We start from the raw sequence: 19,275 nt of genomic DNA on the forward strand, positions 1-19,275 counted from the left end.
TATATCTATTATGTTGTGATTTTCGCTATTTCCATAAATACCCGGCCCTGGTTATCTGATTTGACGCCTTTTCAAGTAATTTGCCTGTAGATGGCAGCAGCATCGACGGAATATACTCTTTCTATTGTCTTTAATTTAATTTTCTTATGTAGCTAACTGTAAAATCATTATTATTAAGTTTTATCATAATTATTTGATAATAAAATAGATATTAACATACTTTTTAAGTATGATAGCCTAAATCTGTACTGTAAATATTTTGTAATAAAAGAGATATTAACGTAATTTAAAGTACAATACAGGCCTAAGTCTAAATCTGAATAGCCATCGGCATAGCTCAGTCGGCTAAGGCGTGGGTTTGATCCCCACTTGGGTTGATAACCTTGTTCAGTTTTTCCAAATGTAATGCAAATGTCAGGCAATCTATGATAAATCCTGGGCCTCATCTCTCCAAATATCGTGCTATCACCAATACCATCGACGCTAAATAACCTAATAGTTGATACAGCATCGTTAAATAACTAACTAAAAAATATATAAAAAGGAGGAATGGAATAAAATTGCAAGTTACTGTAAATTATCATAAAAGATTTTTTTTGTTTTTATCCCTCACAGATGAAATAGTGATGGAACAGTATTATTTCTTGAGACAAACAAATTCAAAATGCAGAACATTTTTTTTTTTCCTAATGATCAAAGTAAGGTTCTGTGTGTACTTGGTACCTCAGGACTCAGGTGTACCTTTCTGCTACCAACATTTCCATATTATATATTCTGTAACTTAACAATGAAATACAAAATGCTGTCAATATTGCAACGCTCATGCCATAAACGTGATCTGGGCTGTTCCTGTTACGAAGTTTCCACGTAAAACGAGGTCTCTGTACAAGGAAAGCAAACCAAATCTAACAGTGTATAACAATGTATATGCTATTTCTGTAATCTGCATGCTATTTCCTAACAGCCAGTTTATTATTACAGTAGAATCTCTATTATCTGTGATAATGAGGAGGGTGGACTGAATGGTTAATCGAAAAAGTCAGATACCGGTAATTTATAAAATATTTTATGCTCGACCATGCCGAAATGTAGTAATTATACACCTGGTAGCAGTCCTTTAATGCATGTCATTAAAGTACACCTACTCATTAAAGTACTGGTGTTCAGCCAATGACAAGTCACCTTACAGGTGTTCAGCCAATGACAAGTCAGTTTACAGGTGTTCAGCCAATGACAAGTCAGCTTTGTACCATTATAAAACATCAAGTATCGATTATTCTCGGATATGCAATCGAAAGAGAATTAGCGAAAAGTCACAGAGGCTGGAAATCCAATACTGTCGCAGAAGGTTATGTTCTGTTACTATAATAATTAGCATTAATTGTAAATAATATTCAAATAAATTCAATTTGTCATCTCGTTTTTCAATGTCTAATTTAATTTCAATGTTATATCAAAGTTAATATTTAGTTTACTCTGTAGGTTCTTATAGGCTAACAAGGTCAATGTGGACATCTGTTCCTCGGAAAAAATCAATACTTTCGCGTCTGCGCACATCTCACAATTTACGAGGTATTGCTCAAGGTCAGTTAGATACAAATAAAATGAATAATTTCAAGTTAGAAATATGGTCGAGCATAAAAAGTCGTATGAAACTCGCCTATAATGGTAATTAAGAAGCTCGTATGAAAATTATGAAACTCGCTTGCGCTCATTTCATAAACATCCATACTCGCTTCTTAATTACTATCATTATAGGCTCGTTGCATAATGTACTATTAATAAATCAAGTGCGTAATAAGAGAGAGAGAAATAACTCGTCCGGCCTTAATTAAGGATGTCCACGAGGATCCGGAAATTAATAGCAAACAAATATAATCAATTAAATATGAATATTGTTATAAAAATAAAATGTAACAATTAAGCACCATTGATTATATCAATTATAAAATAAAATCTTAGAAGATGACTATAAAATTATACTTATAAATAAAAGATTTTATTTAAAATTAGCATATCCTTAATTAAGGTCTTCTGAGTGGTATAAATGAAACTGTATAATCTGCAGGGAATCTTTAAGAATTTGCGAGATGATTTTTTGAATTTCAAAAGATGATATTGATGATTGTTTTAAAAAATTATATGTAAATTTTGGTAAAGAACTCCGAGCACCAAAAAATAAACTGTCACTGACCAATTGAAGAGAGGGATGTTACACTTGGCACTAAGGTCGGGAATACAAGATTCATAAATGGCCCTCTTTCCCTGATCAACCTTATGAGCTCGGTTTAGATCTCTCTCCATGCGTATAGTTGGATCTATGATAATAGCCTTTTGTTGTTGCCTGTTTATTGCTATTATATCCTCTCTTCTGTGAGAGTCGTCTTCAGAAATGCATTGGATCTCTTCATGAACTTCCCAATCCTTGTTCCGAAGAAGACAGGCGATAGCTCCATGGACTCTATGATGCCTGTTGTTACGCAATAACTCTCCTTTCCGACAAAAGCCCAACACGTGGCCAAGAGTTGCAGTCGTGCTGAAAGCTCTGCCAGGAACGGAGCTCACTGCAGTAATTTACAATTCATGTTGGGAATTCATCTTGATTGCATTAATATATTCCGAAGACGACAAATTCTTTTTGGTGCTGACCCATGAATTGGCTCTTGGATATTCTTCATAGATGACTACACCTTTCCCCTTATGAGGTAACTGACACCAGGATTCAAACGATCTCTTTCGCAATTCATCATGTAGATGTCTGCCAGTAGTTCGAGGTGTTATGCTGGCTTCAGGAATTTTCAGGCGCTTGAGAGCAGTTTTCTTCTCCTCTTCAAGATTCCTGACAAGAAGGAGATGATCATCACTGATTTGTGAGAGTCGTTTACAGATGCTAAAATGCTGAATATTAGCTTCCCATTCAGCTTTATTAAGTCCTAGGCCACGTACCTTTTTAGAAGAATATAGCATGTCATTAGGTGTATCATTTCTTTGACAGCACTTCTAATTACTTTATCTAGATCTTTAAGGAAGCGGTCAGGGAGCTGATCAAGTGAAGCACATTGCAAAGGATAGATGAGCCCAGGGCATATATATATATATATATATATATATATATATATATATATATATATATATTTATTCACAATCTTCAGTTTCTGATCAGGCTTCAGTAATGGAGCTTGTGTAAGATTGTTAAGATGACGTGTTAAATTTGTTATAATTTTCTTTTTATCTAAGTATATTTTGTCGCAAAAATCAACTCCCAGATATCGAATTGTTTCAGATTTATCATCAGTACTCTGTTAGATGATCCATGAAGTTAAATGAGAGCTCCTTTAGTTAAAATACCTCTTTCGAGAATTATACACTTGCTTTTAATAGTGTTAATTTCAAGACTTAGTTCATCTAATTTACTTTCAGCCATATCAATGAGAACTGTTGCTGACTTTTCATCTTTTCCAACGAGAGCCAAATCATCAGCAAATGCGAAAGCACTTAGGTTTTGAAGATCATTGGAAAGTGTAAAACCATATTGTTTGATAATTTCATGATCTGTTAAATTTTCAAGAACGCAATTCAGTGCCAAATTGAAAATTATTGGAGACAATGGAGATCCTTGAGCAACACCTCGTTTTACGCTTATTGGCTTGGTTTTTGTGTGGCTAGTTTCTATTTGAATTGTATTATTAGTTAATAAGGAACCAATAAGTCTGAACAGGTTCTGTGGAATGCCAGATGATTTAAAGGCTCTAAGAATATGTTCATGGTCAACAGAATCAAAGGCTTTAGACACGTCCAGAAACACGACACAACAGTCCTTCTTATTAAGCTTAGATGATTGAAGACAGCCATTTATTAAAGATGCATTGATATGAGTTCCAGATATATTAATAAAACCTCTCTGATGAGCATTTAATTCAATATAAGATCAAAGCTTAATGTCAAGGGCTCTTTCAATGACTCTTCGAATGACTGAGTAAATAGTAATTGGCCTCCAATGTTTTAAATCGTTCACGTCGTCTTCTGCATGTATTAAAATTGTACGTGCTAATTTCATGAATTTTGGAACATGATTAAAATGAAGCATAGTGTTTGCAAATAGTGTAAGAAATTCGGTACCGGTAGCTTTAAGATGCCTTAAAACGCGTACTGTTATTCTATCTGGTCCAGGAGAAGTGTCAACTTTAATACCAAATAATGCTTTATGAATATCACCCTCAGTAATCACTATATCTTCAGGAAATTGTATGGAATCTTCATCCTCATCAGAAAGAGGGGAGCTATTATTTGTAGTACTAAAAACATGTTCAAAATGTTCAGTTATCTGATGTGTGGAGATTTTACACGTAGCTTTGTGATTTAAATTATGTAAAACTTTTCTTGCTACTTTATGTCTTTGATTGTAAAATTGATACTGGGTTAGTTCATACTAATTTTTTTGCCTATTTTTCATTCGCTGTTTCTTAGATTTCTTTTGTGGATTGGATGTTGTTTTATAAGTACATTTACTGTTAATTTTACTTACTTTACGAGCTTGATAATGCTTCACAGCTGGGTGTTGGGGTCCTGGCAGTTCAATCATTTGCTGTGTGAAAAAATCCCTAACATCTTCCATTAGAGCTTCAAAATCTTCACTCGTTCCTACAGACTGGATGTGGCATAGCTTTTCTTCTCACTCTTTCATTGGGTGAAAACTTATATGATCACTTTGTGTATTTTTCTGGATAAGATATTACATCTTCACTCTGTTGGAAAACTTGAAAAGGATCCTGATTGTTAACTACTACAGAATTTCGATTTGTTGTTTTGAGGGGTTTTTGGAAACTCTGTTGATATGTAGCTGAGGTGTCAGTAATGTTTTTGTTGGGTGAAATATTGTTTGCGTTATTAAAATCTGATGAATGAGAAATTGCTGTAGTATACCTATGTGCCAGTTTTTTTCTTCTCTCTTCTGGATGGGTTTTACCCATATGTATATTTATTCCTGCATTGGATTTACATAATTTTCTGCAAATTAGACAACGTGCTGTTCCTTCATTTGTGCTATCTTGTGACATTTTATAAGGTAATTATATATCAAACAAAATATTCTTGTTTCACTATTGTGACTGACGCATTTCAACATTTAAATTTATAAAAGACATAGTTCGATAATAATATGCACCAAAAAAAAGTATAAACTATAAATTATTTGTTCAGAAGTAAAAGTTTCGTAAGTTATTTATAATTATTTCCTTAGCAACCATGTATCAAATCCACAAAATGTATATAAAAGTAAATTTCTTCTGAAGGAATGAAAAATAACTGTCACTAACATTCACTATATAAATAAAACTGTATTCTTCAATATTATCACTTCGAACAATAAATACTTAATGATATTACCAAGAAAGACTATATTAAATTATAACTCCAGATCAAAACAATACCATTCAGTTCACGGCCTTCTATCTGTAATATGTTTCGTAATTTCCTTCATGGTGTTGTTTTTAACATGCTACATAGTGGGTAGAACTTCACTAATCTAAGTCTGGTTGTCAACAATGGATTTTTGAGGGCCAAGGAAATTCCTTGTTATGGCTATCTGCGAAAAGTTAGGAATAGTACAGGTCTCGTCCTTTTTTTTATTAAATAGCGCACAGTTGTAATGCCAATCTCATATTCTGATGTGAGATGAGTCATGGTCTCCCTTTTCCCAAACCACTCAATTATTTGCATTTTTTATACTTATCAAATACGTTTTCTTTTGACACTCGTGGAAGACATTTTACATAGGGAAACAATAGGACAAGGACTGAATTGTGCACTGGTTTGCTATAAATTGCTGTCACGTCTTTGAATGCAAGTAGCAACTATTTTACAAGTTAGGAAAACACCCACAAGAAACTGATCCTATTGGCAGCATCAGCAGCAATACTAGGCTTATGTAAGGGTAAAGGCTTGTAATAACTAGGGACCGAATTTGTAGGTTTTTACCTATTTTTTCCCCTTGCTTCTGAACTCCTAATTTCTTCAATACTTTCCGAATCATGAGCGTAGGAGTTGTATATGTGAATTCTGTTGAACCTAAAAAACCTAAATCATTGTTGATAAGCGTTATCCTGTATTTACTGCGTTATGTATTGCTTTTTTTTATTTTGAGAGAAATATCAATACATTTAGAGAGAGAGAGAGACGCTGCCTCAATCCCTAAGGGAAAATCTGTACTTAGCAGTGACAACATCTATGGTTCCCTTGTTTTTCTCAAGGCACATTTCAGTGACCTTTCAAAACATATTGAGTACTTGGAATCTTTGTCGCTACAACTGAAATATGCAATTGGTGTCATTGGCTTGCTTCTACATAAACAAGTACCAGGACCTGTGGGTGAAACTGTCACATTAAAACTGAAGAAAGTATTGCAGTGGAATCCAGGGTTTGGAAAAGTGAAAAATGTGTGCTCCATTCTCCAGGGGGAAAGCTTCAATTGTCAGTTTCCGTGGGTACCTGCTGCAGAGGCAGCGATGAAATTTGCACCTATGACATCATGTGCTGTCGTCCTTCAAATGTATTTTGAGAGACAATAGAAAAAAACTTCTCAGTCGAGAATCTTGAAAAGTATTTGGTCATATATTGCAACCAGGAACAGTATCAGTAAATAATGTTATTTTTACATCTTGATTACACAACTTTTAACACTGTATCACTTCGGAATATGTATGATAAGTCTTTCTTATGTTAAATTTTAACGTACCTTGTTAACATGTTTCGACCTCTATTGGGTCATCTTCAGAACTGGTCGTTGTTGGTGTTGGCGCCTCTTGTTTCCTGTGAGGGTGCCTTCGTAGTGTAGAGTCAGAGTGTATGTGTTTTGAAATTGAGTTGTGTGTTGAGAATATCGTTGGAGTGTGTTTTCGTGTGTCTGTATATTTCAGATTGTTCTAGTGTGTTGAGTTGCTGGCTTTTTGGTTGGATGTGCAGTTTTTCCATGTCTGTGTTGATGTCTCTGTAGGTGTGGTTGGCATTTTTGATGTGTTCTGCATATGTGGAGGTGTTTTGTAATTTTGTTATGGCTGTGATGTGTTCTTTGTAACGTGTTTGAAATGATCTGCCTGTCTGTCCTATGTAGAAGTTGTTGCAGGTGTTACATTTGAGTTTATATACGCCTGTGTGGTTGTATTTGTTTGTTTGTGTGTTGAGATGTTTTTGTAGAGTGTTATTTATTCTGTATGCGATGTTGTAATTTAATTTCTTGAATGAGGTTGCAATTTTATGTGTGTTTTTGTTTTCGTATGTTAATGTGATGTATTTTTTGTGTTCTTGTGTTTGTGTTGTATTCTTCTGTTTTTTTTTGTGGTTTTGTTTTGTCTTACGTATTACAACATATTAACAAGATACTTAAAATTTAACACAAGAAAGACTTATCATACATATTCCGAAATGTTGTTTTGTTTGTTTGTTACTTTTTAAAATAGTTCTTGATCAAGTTTGAACAAATTTAATTAAAAAGTTGTGTACTGTACCTTTTATCTATTGAAAATTGAAATTTATGTAGTTATATCAATGCAAATTATATAAGATAAAATGTTAATTGTTACAATAATTTATTCAAACTACAAATAATAATATTAAAGGGAAGGAGCAAAAATTTCGAATCTTATAAATTTCGATAAACAGTTTGGTTCTTGAAAACGTCAGTTTCGTGGTCCATGTTATCTCAATAAATATATATTTATGTTTTAAGAATAAGTGTAAGGATACATTTTTAACAATCGGGCAGTTTTTGTGACCCCTTTCACAGGTTGGACGTAAAACCTAAAAAAAATCTAATTCATCTGTTCCAAAAACCTAAAATGGTCCTTTTCTTCTTCTTCTTCATCTATCCCTTGTGCCTTGCAGCATCGGGTCCTCCACCCATTTCTTACATCTCTCCCGGTCCAATGCCAATCTTATTTCCCGGATTTCCTTCCCTCTTCTTCTCACCACATCATTAACGTATTGTTCCCATTCTATTCTTGGTCTACCCCTCCTCCTTTAACTTTCTACTCTCGATTCAAATACTTCTTTCGCTTTCCTCTCATCTCCCATTCTAACTAGATGTCCGAACCAATTCAGTTGATTCCTTTCAATTTGTTCTACCACTGGTGCCTGCTGTAGTTCATTTCTAATATTTATATTTCTGACTCTCTCTCTCTTAGTTTTCCCAACTACTTTTCTCAGATATTTCACCCTACTTTTATGCTTATCCATCATTGCCCAAGTCTCAACACCATATAGGAGTACAGGTAAATATACTGTTTTATAAATCTGCATTTTTGTTTTCTTATTTACTTCTCTCTTTCCAATAATTGTATTATTTGGATTATAATAAACTTGATTTGCTTTTCTAATTCGATTGTTTATTTCTTCGTCTAGTTTGCCATCGTCATTTATTATTGTTCCTAATTACTTATAACTATTTACTTGTTCTAATGTTTGATCTTTCCATTTTATTTCGAAATTTACCTTTTCCCCTCCAATCTTCATTATTTTGCTTTTACTAACATTCACAACCATACCTCCCTCTTCTAAGGTACTTGCCTGTTCTATAACTGCATTCTGAAGGTCTTCAACATTATTATTAATCAAAACAATATCGTCTGCATATATCAGTGATTGCAGGTATATAGGTATAAGTTTCCAATTTCCAATTTTATATCTTCTTGTTCATCTTCTGCATTGTTTTATGATTTGATCCATGAATATTATAAATAATAATGGGCTTAGACTGTCTCCTTGTTTCATTCCTTTTCCCATTTTAAAATTTCCACTCTGTTGTCCATAAAATGGTCCTTTTAAAACTCTAAAAATTCGGTCCCTAGTAATAACACACTATAGAAAAAATATGTATTAATGTAAAAGTGGGCGGCTGGGTAGCTCAGTTGGTAGAGCAGTTGGCTACGGACTGAAAGGTCCGGGGTTCGATCCCAGGTGGTGACAGGATTTTTTCTCGTTGCCAAACTTTCAGAACGGCCCCGAGGTTCACTCAGCCTCCTATAAAATTGAGTACCGGGTCTTTCCTGGGGGTAAAAGGTGGTCAGAGCATGGTGCCGACCACACCACCTCATTCTAGTGCCGAGGTCATGGAAAGCATGGGGCTCTACCTCCATGCCCCCTAAGTGCCTTCATGGCATGTTACGGGGATACCTTTACCTTTACCTTTTTATTAATGTAAAGTACTGTACAGTACTATATGTTTTTTCTGAAGCAAAAAAAAAGTTGGATAATCCGCTGGTCGGTTAATAGGGTGATGCATAATTGGGGCTCTACTGTATTATTATTATTATTATCATCATCATCATCATCAGCAGCAGCAGCAGTAGACGTATTCTTTATGTAGACGAAGGTTTAAGAAGTTATTCTCATTATTTGCAGCATGGGTAAGTATCTTCTTTTTAACACAGCTTATCACGAGTACAATACATTTTATCCTGTCTCATAGTTTACATTATAATCATTTCATTAAAGAAAGGGATTCACCAACATGGCTCAGGCTGTGGCACGTTTTCTGCTGATGTGAGGCTGTGCTCGGGCGTGGATTCAGTACCTACTTAGGTCGATCAGCTGATTGGGTTTTCTCTAAGGTTTTCCTCAGCTGTAAAATGAATTCTCGAACTCATCTCACCAAATACCACCTTGCTGTCACCAATTCCTTCGACACTAAATCTAGAGTTGTTACAGCATTATTAAATAATTGACTGAAAATGGTACATTTTGCAACAAGCCTATAATGGTAATAATTAAGACGCAAGTATGTTTCATATGAGCGTCTTAATTACCATTATAGGCAAGTTTCATACGACTTTTTATGCTCGACCATATTTCTAACTTGAAATTATTCATAAGTATTCATGTTATGGTTATGTACATGAGGAGCAGAACTGACCTGAATTGTGAGATGTGCGCAGACGCGAAAGTATTGATTTTTTCTGATGCACGAATGTCATTGACCTTGATATAATCTAGAGAATAACATGAAGATTAGTCTTGATATAACCTGGAAATTGATTTAGAATTGAAAAACGAGATGACAAATTGAATTTATTTGAATATTATTTACAATTAACGCTAATTATTATAGTAACAGAACATAACCTTCTGCGACAGTATTGGATTTCCAGCCTCCGTGACTTTTCGCTAATTGTCTTTCGGTTGCATATCCGAGAATAATCGATACTTGCAGTTTTATAATGATACAATGGTGATTTCTCATTGGCAGAACAACTGAATTATAATGAATAGGTGTACTTTAATGAGGTGCATTAAAGGACTACTACCAGGTGTATAATTATTACATTTCGGCATGGTCGAGCATAAAATATAGAGAGGGTGACAGTCCAGGTAGTTCCTAACTTTCTTGCAGCATTGTGCCTGCTGCATTCTTCTTCCATCAACACAACATCTCGTAGTATCTTCAGGGCTATTATTTAAGTTTCTTTTCAGTGAGAGAACACTATCACCTAGTGGCTGAAGGGTGCAGGAACAGAGCAATGAATTATAATTGCACTGCTTCCAGCAATTCATAGGTGTCGACTTCCTTGAAATATTGGGGAGGCAGGACTTTGCACAAAAATCTGAGAAAACTTTAATTCCTTTTTTCAGAAAATAACATCATCTGATTTTTCATACAGTACCCACGGAAATTGCTTGGCCCAAACACTACGGCCCTTATACACTATCTTTTCCCTTTCATTGCTTTGCTCACCCTTTGTTGATCCTTACAGTTGTGATGAACATGTGCTATTAGTTACGCAATTTATCATTCTGTTTCGGTTTATTACTGTTTTATTTTAGACGGTTTTCTTTATTAAGAACAGTAATACTTATATTGTAATCGCTGCTCGCTTAACAAGTCCACACCCACCATGACGATCATCACAAAAAATGATCAGTGAAACTGAATGTTGATAATGGTTACTTCTAATTTCAAATAGTACATTATGCAACGAGCCTATAATGGTAGTAATTAAGACGCGAGAGCGAGTTTCATAATTTCATACGAGCGTCTTAATTACCATTATAGGCAAGTTTCATATGACTTTTTATGCTCGACCATATTTCTAACTTGAAATTATTCATAAGTATTCATGTTATTGTTATCTAAGTGAGGAGCGGAACTGACCTTGTGCAATAGCCTACCTCGTAAATTGTGAGATGTGCGCAGACGCGAAAGTATTGATTTTTTTCCGAGAAACAGGTGTCGATGACCTTGATATAATCTAGAGAGTAAAAGAAACATTAATCTTGATATAACCTTGAAATTGAATTATACATTGAAAAATGAGATGACAAATTGAATTTATTTGAATATTATTTGCAATTAACGCTAATTATTATAGTAACAGAACTGACTTTATTTCAAATGTAGGTTATTTATTGGCAATTGGTGAAATCGATACTTGCACTTTCATATGGTGCTTTCTGATTGGCGGAACACCTGAACTTTAATGAATAGGTGTACTTTAATGAGGTCCATTAAAGGGCTGCTACCAGGTGTATAATTACTACATTTCGGCATGGTCGAGCATAAACAAATTTAATTGTTTACGAAAAATGTTGAATATTAATAATAATTTGTATTACGCAATAATGCAGTCAATTGAACTGTTAATTCTGTGTTATCATTTCTGCTAGATAATACTTATGACCATTACTGTTTGATCGCAGTAGTTGAAAAATTTTAATTATACTAAAAAAATGTGGATCGTAGACAAAGAAGTAGAATCATCATTGCATCATGTGTTTCACCTCTCTCAAAGCCACTGGCGTAGCTCAGTTGGCAAAGCGCACTTGCCTGCTGATCTGGAGTTCCACTTGGGAGTGGGTTCGATTCCCACTTGGACTAATTACCTGGTTGTGTTTTTCCGAGGTTGTCCCCGACCATAAGGCAAATGTCAGGTAAGGTATAGTGAATCCTCGGTGTCATCTCCTCAAATATCATCTTGCCGTCACCAATCTCCCAGCGTTGTTAAAGAACCAAGTAAAATAAAAAAAAGAAACTCTCAAATACAGGAGGAAAGAAAGGAAAGGGTATTGTGAGTTGTTACTAACATGTTCATTGTGATAGCTGGATTTGAAATACCCATTCTTGGCTTATGTTCTAGTTCTTCTTTCAACAAATTTATTATTATTATATTTGTAACGTGAAAAATCTCTCTTCGAATTATTTGGAGGAGGGGTGGGCAAGACTCCCTATTTTTATAGGGGAAGGCAGTGGCCCTGGTTCTATAAGTTGAGGGGGCAGAAAGTGCCTTTGCTCCCCTCTGAAGTCGGCGCCTATGTCCAGCATAGCACTTTTCAGAGCTGTAGAGAGATCATTTTCATAAATACTATATAAAGCATTATCCTCTGACAACATAGCTGACAATCTTTCCATAAACAAAATATCGGAACATGCTAAACCCTGGTTAAATGGACAATTACATGTTACTTTTTTTAAACTTTAGTCACATATTGAGTTTTTTGTGCCAGTCATTGTAATTGTATCATTGTGGGAACAACATTTAATTTTCATGCTGCTTTTCTCATTTTGTTACAATTAGGTAAACAATAGAGTAACTTGTAACTTCATAACCAGAAGAATCTTGTATGTATCTTTTATGCATGTTGCAAGTTCACAGAATTGTGTTAACAATTTATAATATAAGGAGCTATGTATGCACGTCTCTGCTAGATAAATTACTGATATATGCTTAAAAATTACAGACATCTTCAGTTGCTTCTTTGACACAAATGAGTTTTTATTTTATTATTAGTTTGTTAAACAGTGCTTTCATTAACGATTTCTGGCCTTCACTATGAGTGAATATTTGTTTGGCTGTGATCAGTGTAGACTGTTGCAAAGGAAACTTGAAAATAGGGAATTAACTGTTCTTATTTCACTTCTGCATATAATTCTGTTCTCACATTTAAGAAGATTAACATACTAACATAATATTTAGAACATGCAATAACATTTGATAACATTATACCTTCTATATTTTTGTCTAGACATGGAAATGGTCTATTCTTCTCATGCAGAGGCCTACAAATATGCATAGACTACTTCTTAAAGTTGAACCATAAAGTAATAGCCTTTGTACCAAAGTACCGCAGGTCGTCTCCTCAAAGCAAAGATACAGATATCCTGGACAAACTTGAGAAACAAGGACTTCTTACATTCACACCTAGTCGGAGGATTGGCGATCGACTAGTGGTTGCTTATGATGATAGGTATGTAGCCAGATATTGGAAGAACATTAATACGTTTGTTATTATTAGAGACGAGAATTTCATGCAGTATAAAATCCCAAAATATGCATGCATTCATGCACTATCAAACTATGAAACATGCACGATCAAGTGAAAAATACATTAAAATATGCACTTTCATTTTTATTCCAAATGTTTTATTTCTTTTTTTGGCACAATTAAGAACCTAAACAACATTTCTAAATTGGTTTCTGTGAGGTTCCTGCGTTTGTCAGTCAATATGTTTTTGTAGGCAGAGAATGACCTCACTACATCACAAGAAGTTATGGGTGCAAACTTGAATGAACATATTTGTGACAGTGTCAGGCCAAATTCTTCATTCAAAGTTTCGCCACAAATAACCTTCTTCACTGAACAAAAGAATCCGTAGTCCGGGTTCACATTTATGACCCTGTCCAGTTTGTTTTTTGCCGCTACAGACACTTTCCCACAGGCATAATTGAGGGATCTATGAAATTCTTTGCAGATTCTTTCCCTTTTTGCATTCTTGCAATATGTAAAGCAGATGTGATGTGCTGGTCTACTTGAAATTTTTCAGTATATTTTATCTGAAATTATAATAGACCTTACGGTTACCTAGATATGATTGAAAACTGACATCATAATTTAATTAATTATTTTAAAGAAATTTTGTAATTCAAAAATATTCTTTGTTCTTAACTTCTGTGATAAAATGTCTAGCTTTTGTTAATCAGGTAATCTTGTCGTACTTTAATTTTTATTGTAATTGTAAATTTAATATTAATTGTAATTTTATTCTTCATATTATAGTTGTAATCCCCTGGTAGAGAGGCAGAGAAGGCCTGACGGCCTTATCTCTACCAGGTTAAATAAATAAATACTAAAATACTGCCATAGAAAATATTTGGAAACAGAATAGCAGGATTTACCTCTTTACTGCAACAATCGCAGAATACGACATTTCTATCTGAGCTAATAAAATCCTTTCCTTTAATCCACTGTGCAAAGAATACACGTTTGGAACCTTTAATTGGAAGCATATTAGAACTACATTAACACACGTGAACAGAATAAATAAACACATTAAACACTTACGAGGTTCACGCACTGCAAAGACAGTTTAACGAATGATTACAATTTTATAAGAATCTAAATTGCTACTAGTACTGGAAAAAGGAAAGAATTTGCAACCTCCCTGAAATTGGGTGCTTTTGATCTAAAGTATTTGTCGGCAGTTTCCATATTTCCTTTACTATTCTCAAAATATTCAATGTAATAAAATATCCATTTATGACATGCAGTCATCGTCGGTAAATTGTAAAAGTGAACTTCCGTCCAGGGAAAGGTCCTCTAACATTTTATTGTAAAAATCTTAACATTCCCTTTCATTTTCCTGTTATTTAGTTTTTTATCTTTTCCTTCGATCCTGAGGTGTCCACTCAAAACCATTGAAACATGCATTTAAACTGAATATAATGTAGCATATATTATATGCATGATTAAGCTAAAAATTACTTAAATATGCATTATGCATGTTTTTATCCCCAAAAAGGCCAAATCATGCAAATATGCACGGGAAAAGTACACATATTTGGAACCGGAAAGTAATGAAATGGGTAAGTACTAAGTTTGAGCTATGTTCTATGTTCCTATAAAAACATGCATTTGCATGAATTCTCGTCTCTAGATATTATAGTGAAAGAAAACTGTAATAATCTATTTCAACTGCCATATTGTAGCTCAAATGAAATTCTTTTGCATTATATTTTGTATACATAATCTATAGATTCCATATATCTTCTATAAAGTAGCGTATCTTATGGAAATAAAGAATAGGAAATGGAGTTAGATGTCTTAGAGATATACATAGGTTGGATAAAAAGTAATGGCAACACTGCTGTCACGTGACGATGGTGCGTTCGAGAGCTGCCAGCTGTATGGACATGAACAAGGACTGTTAGATGAGTTAGTGTAGCCAGCAGCGACAATACTTTGTCAATCTACTGCAGTGTGTAGAACATTGACTTTCATAGGGATAGTGCGAGCGCCCTAAGATCATGTTTACAAAACTAGAGCAACGTTCCTGGATCAAAATTGAAGTGGCACGAGGTTGTAGTGCACAAGAATGTTTTCAGGGACTGCGTGAATCATGTGGCGATGCAGTGTTGCCATATTGCACAGTGGCACGATGGGTTAAAGCGTTTCGGGAAGGTCTTGTTGGAAGTGCTGTGAAGGTGATGTTCATTGTGGCGTATGACATTGATGGGGTAATACTGCACCACGCTGTACCTCCAAGGCAGACGGTAAACGCGGACTACTACTGCAGGTTCCTGCAGCACCACCTTCATCCAGCCCTCAGGAGAAAACGACGACACTTGAGGGTACAGAACCGCATCATTCTTCATGATAATGCAAAGAATCATACCGCTGCTACTGTCAAGGACCTCTTGTGTCGCTGGCAATGGGAGATTCTGGAACATCTCCGTACTCACCTGATATGATCCATGCGATTACGATCTTTTCACCAAAGTGAACTGGGACCCGGTACAATACCAGAGATGAACTTATCCGTGCTTTAGGGCGGTCAATACGGAACATCAACAAAGATGGACGCACTGATGGTGTACGACGCCTTCCAAACATTTGGCAAAAGGTAATAAATAAGGGGGGTGACTATGTAGAAGGTACGTAAATGTTGTACCCCTGTGAATAAAGCCATGTCAGAAATATCGAACTGTTGCCATTACTTTTTATCCAACCCAAGTAATATTATTTCTCCAAAGAAAAGTTCATATTAAATTTTTATGGGAATATGTGGTAGCATCTCGGTTAAGGTGTAACACTGTAACCTGGAGAATCACGGGTTGATTCCTGTGGATTTTCTCCACTAATCTAGTTCTAGTTGCACTAATCGCACTATGGCCCTGGGGTTTACTCAGCCTCTAACAGAAATGAGTGCAGATACTAGGGTTATTTCCTTGGGGATGAAGGCAGGAGGCATGTAGGACTGACATCCCTACTGCTATTAATGCTGATTGTACAGGTGGGAGCCTTAACGTCCCACTACCCTGTGAGTCTCTATGGCCTGTAATGAATACAACTTATGTTTTATTGATTTTTATACTAAACATTTTACTTGTGTACTGTTTGTAAATTTTCTTGGATTTTTGTACTAAATTGTTTGAATTAGTAGTAACATTTCCCCTTTGGAAGTTAATAGTTGTACAGTGGAACTCCACAAATAGACACTCACTCTCGTATCTTCATGATACAAGGTAAGTCAACGCATCGTGTCCGGCGCTGCACAGGGCTAACCAGTTGAACCAGTGCAGTAGTGTGCAGATACTCGTACACGTTGGCAGCAAGGCAGGAAACAAAAAATGTGTACTTATGTTGAAGGAGAAGTTACAAATATTGGAACGGTTAAAAAAGGTGAATCAATCAGAACAGTGCATAGGATAAAACAAAATTCATCTAATTACGAGGCATTCTGTAGTGATTATAAGAAGCTTTGTTATTATCAGTTGATTGTAGGATGAAAACACAGCTTATTTTGTGTATTTCCTAAATTTATTCAATAGGGATGATTTATGTTCTCTCTTGAAGGGTATACACCATTTTAAAATAATTTAATACACAAACACAACTATTACAAGAAATGCTCAATATGTTTTTATAGCTTTATTCTCTTCGGCTCTAATCAACAATAACAACAATGCAGGTTACCAGGCGACGATAGAGAAGAAAAGTGCGAAAACAAATGAATGTGGTGTATAAACAATTGAATGCTCTTTCATATTTAAGTATAAAAATATGTTGTTGTTTTCTAATGCCAGGCGTTTGACAATAAAGTCATTTGACCTCTTGCACTCCAATATTTTTCAAAGATATTATGATGGCCAGCCACTGAAGCACAGATTTTGAGGTGTTCCGAATCCATTTCTTGGTTTGAGTTGCACAATGGGCAGTTAGGGGACTGATATATTCCAATTCTATGCAGGTGTTTGGCCAAACAATCATGGCCTGTTGCCAATCTAAATGCAGCTACAGACGATTTCCGTGGTAAATCAGGAATTAACTGTGGATTATGATGCAGAGAGTTCCATTTTTTCCCTTGAGATTGTGTTATCAAATTTTGTTTGTTGAAGTCTAAGTATGTAGATTTAATAAATCTTTTCACAGAGTAATACGTAGATTTAGTAACAGGTCTGTAAGTAGCAGTACTGCCCTTCTTTGCTAAAGCATCTGCATTCTCATTTCCCAGGATTCCACAATGGGATGTTATCCATTGGAATACAATTCTTTTATTGAGTGATATTAATTGAGAGAGCATTTTAGTTATTTCTGCTGTTTGAGATGAAAGTATAAAAATATAGGGATGCCATTTGAAATTTCAAAAGTGGGAGTGGATGGGGGTGGGTGGTGAAATCTAAAATGCAATTAAGTTTTGTTTAAGACTTCCCCCTTGATATCTAAATTTACGTGGTTTTTTGTTTAAATTGAATTCAATTTAATTAACTAGTTAGAGTGGGAAGTTTTGAAATGAGAGCCCTGTATGTAGACATATTTAGAGAATTTTTCCTCCAGAAGTTTGTTTTATGTTTCAGATGTATCACTTATATATTATACATAATCACGGATTTGTTTTGTTATATATTTTGCATATACTACAATATATATTATTTAAAATTATATACTATAATTATTTATGTTTCGGTCCACATGCCATAAAAAACATTGTACAGCCCTTATGTTTACCAATGTCCGCAGTACTCCGTAGAAAGACAGCGTTTGTACCTCGTCTCGCACACGGACCATTGCTGTGTCTATTTGTGGAGTTCCACTATACTGTATGTGCATATAAAAGCATTATACAACACAACTTTCTGTGGGAAACACAAGTGAAAGTATACTTCACTCTTCAAATGTTTTTTGTCATTCAGTTAGAAAGAGTTTTTCTGTTAGGACGTAATACATGCTTGTTACAGATATATTGTCCAGTATGCAGCTGAGTGTGGAGGTGTTATTGTTTCGACAGATAATTATCGTGATCTTCTCCGAGAGAACCCTGCATGGAGAGAGACTATTGAAAATAGGTGGGGATAGTGGAATGTACAATTATGTACATTTTCACACCTTAATTTCCTCTTATTTTATGTTAAGAAAATCGGTATTTATCTTATTTTTATATGTTGTTTTTCTACAGAGGGAAAGTTCTTTATATATTTTTTTCTACAGAGGGAAAGTTCTCATCAAAATGTGCCCCCCTTCTTCAAGGTAAAACAATGATGTGGGATGTTTCGAATAAAACTACTCATTCATTCATTCATTCATTCATTCATAGTGTTCTGCCCAAGGACAGATCTTTCAATGCAAACCCAGCATTCTCCAGTCTTTCCTATTTTCTGCCTTCCTCTTTGTCTCTGCATATGAACCACTTATCTTAATGTTGTTTAACATCTGATATCTTCTTCTGGCCCGAACTCTTCTCCCGTTCACTATTCCTTCCAGTGCATCCTTCAGAAGGCAGTTTCTTCTCAACCAGTGACCCAGCCAATTTCTTTTCCTCTTTCTGATCAGTTTCAGCATCATTCTTTCTTCATTCACTCTTTCCAATACAGCTTTGTTTCTAACTCTGTCCATTTCACATGCTACATCCTTCTCCATATCCACATTTCAAATGCTTCTGTTCGCTTCTCTTCACTTCGTCGTAATGTCCATGTTTCTGCCCCATACAATTCTACACTCCATACAAAGCACTTCACTAGTCTCTTCCTTAATTCTTTCTCTATAGGTCTGCAGAAGATGCTCCTCTTTCTATTAAAAGCTTCCTTTGCTGTTGTTATTCTCCTTTTGACTTCTTCACAGCAGCTCATGTTACTGCTTATAGTATACCCCAAGTATTTGAAGGTGTCTACTTGCTCTACTGCCTCATTTAGAATTCGCAAGTTTACCTTTGCTTTTCTTCCTATACCATGGTGGTCGTCTTGTTGGCATTTATCTTCATCTCATACTGCTCATAGCTGTCATTTAGCTCCAGTAGCA

General features: G+C 35.1%; 1 protein-coding gene across 4 annotated transcripts in view; it reads left to right on the top strand.

Annotated features, from left to right (window-relative positions):
• LOC138713712 (probable ribonuclease ZC3H12D) overlaps window positions 1–19,275 on the top strand; it is a 91,625-nt gene that overhangs the window by 63,743 nt on the left and 8,607 nt on the right. For all 4 annotated transcript variants that reach the window (XM_069846015.1, XM_069846018.1, XM_069846014.1 and 1 more), the window contains 2 exons: window positions 13,009–13,230; window positions 18,219–18,326. In XM_069846015.1, coding sequence (XP_069702116.1) covers window positions 13,009–13,230; window positions 18,219–18,326 — 330 coding nt within the window. The remainder of the gene's footprint in view (window positions 1–13,008; window positions 13,231–18,218; window positions 18,327–19,275) is intronic.

Source organism: Periplaneta americana, chromosome 14, assembly GCF_040183065.1.
Source record: "Periplaneta americana isolate PAMFEO1 chromosome 14, P.americana_PAMFEO1_priV1, whole genome shotgun sequence".
NCBI classification, from domain to species: Eukaryota; Metazoa; Arthropoda; class Insecta; order Blattodea; family Blattidae; genus Periplaneta; species Periplaneta americana.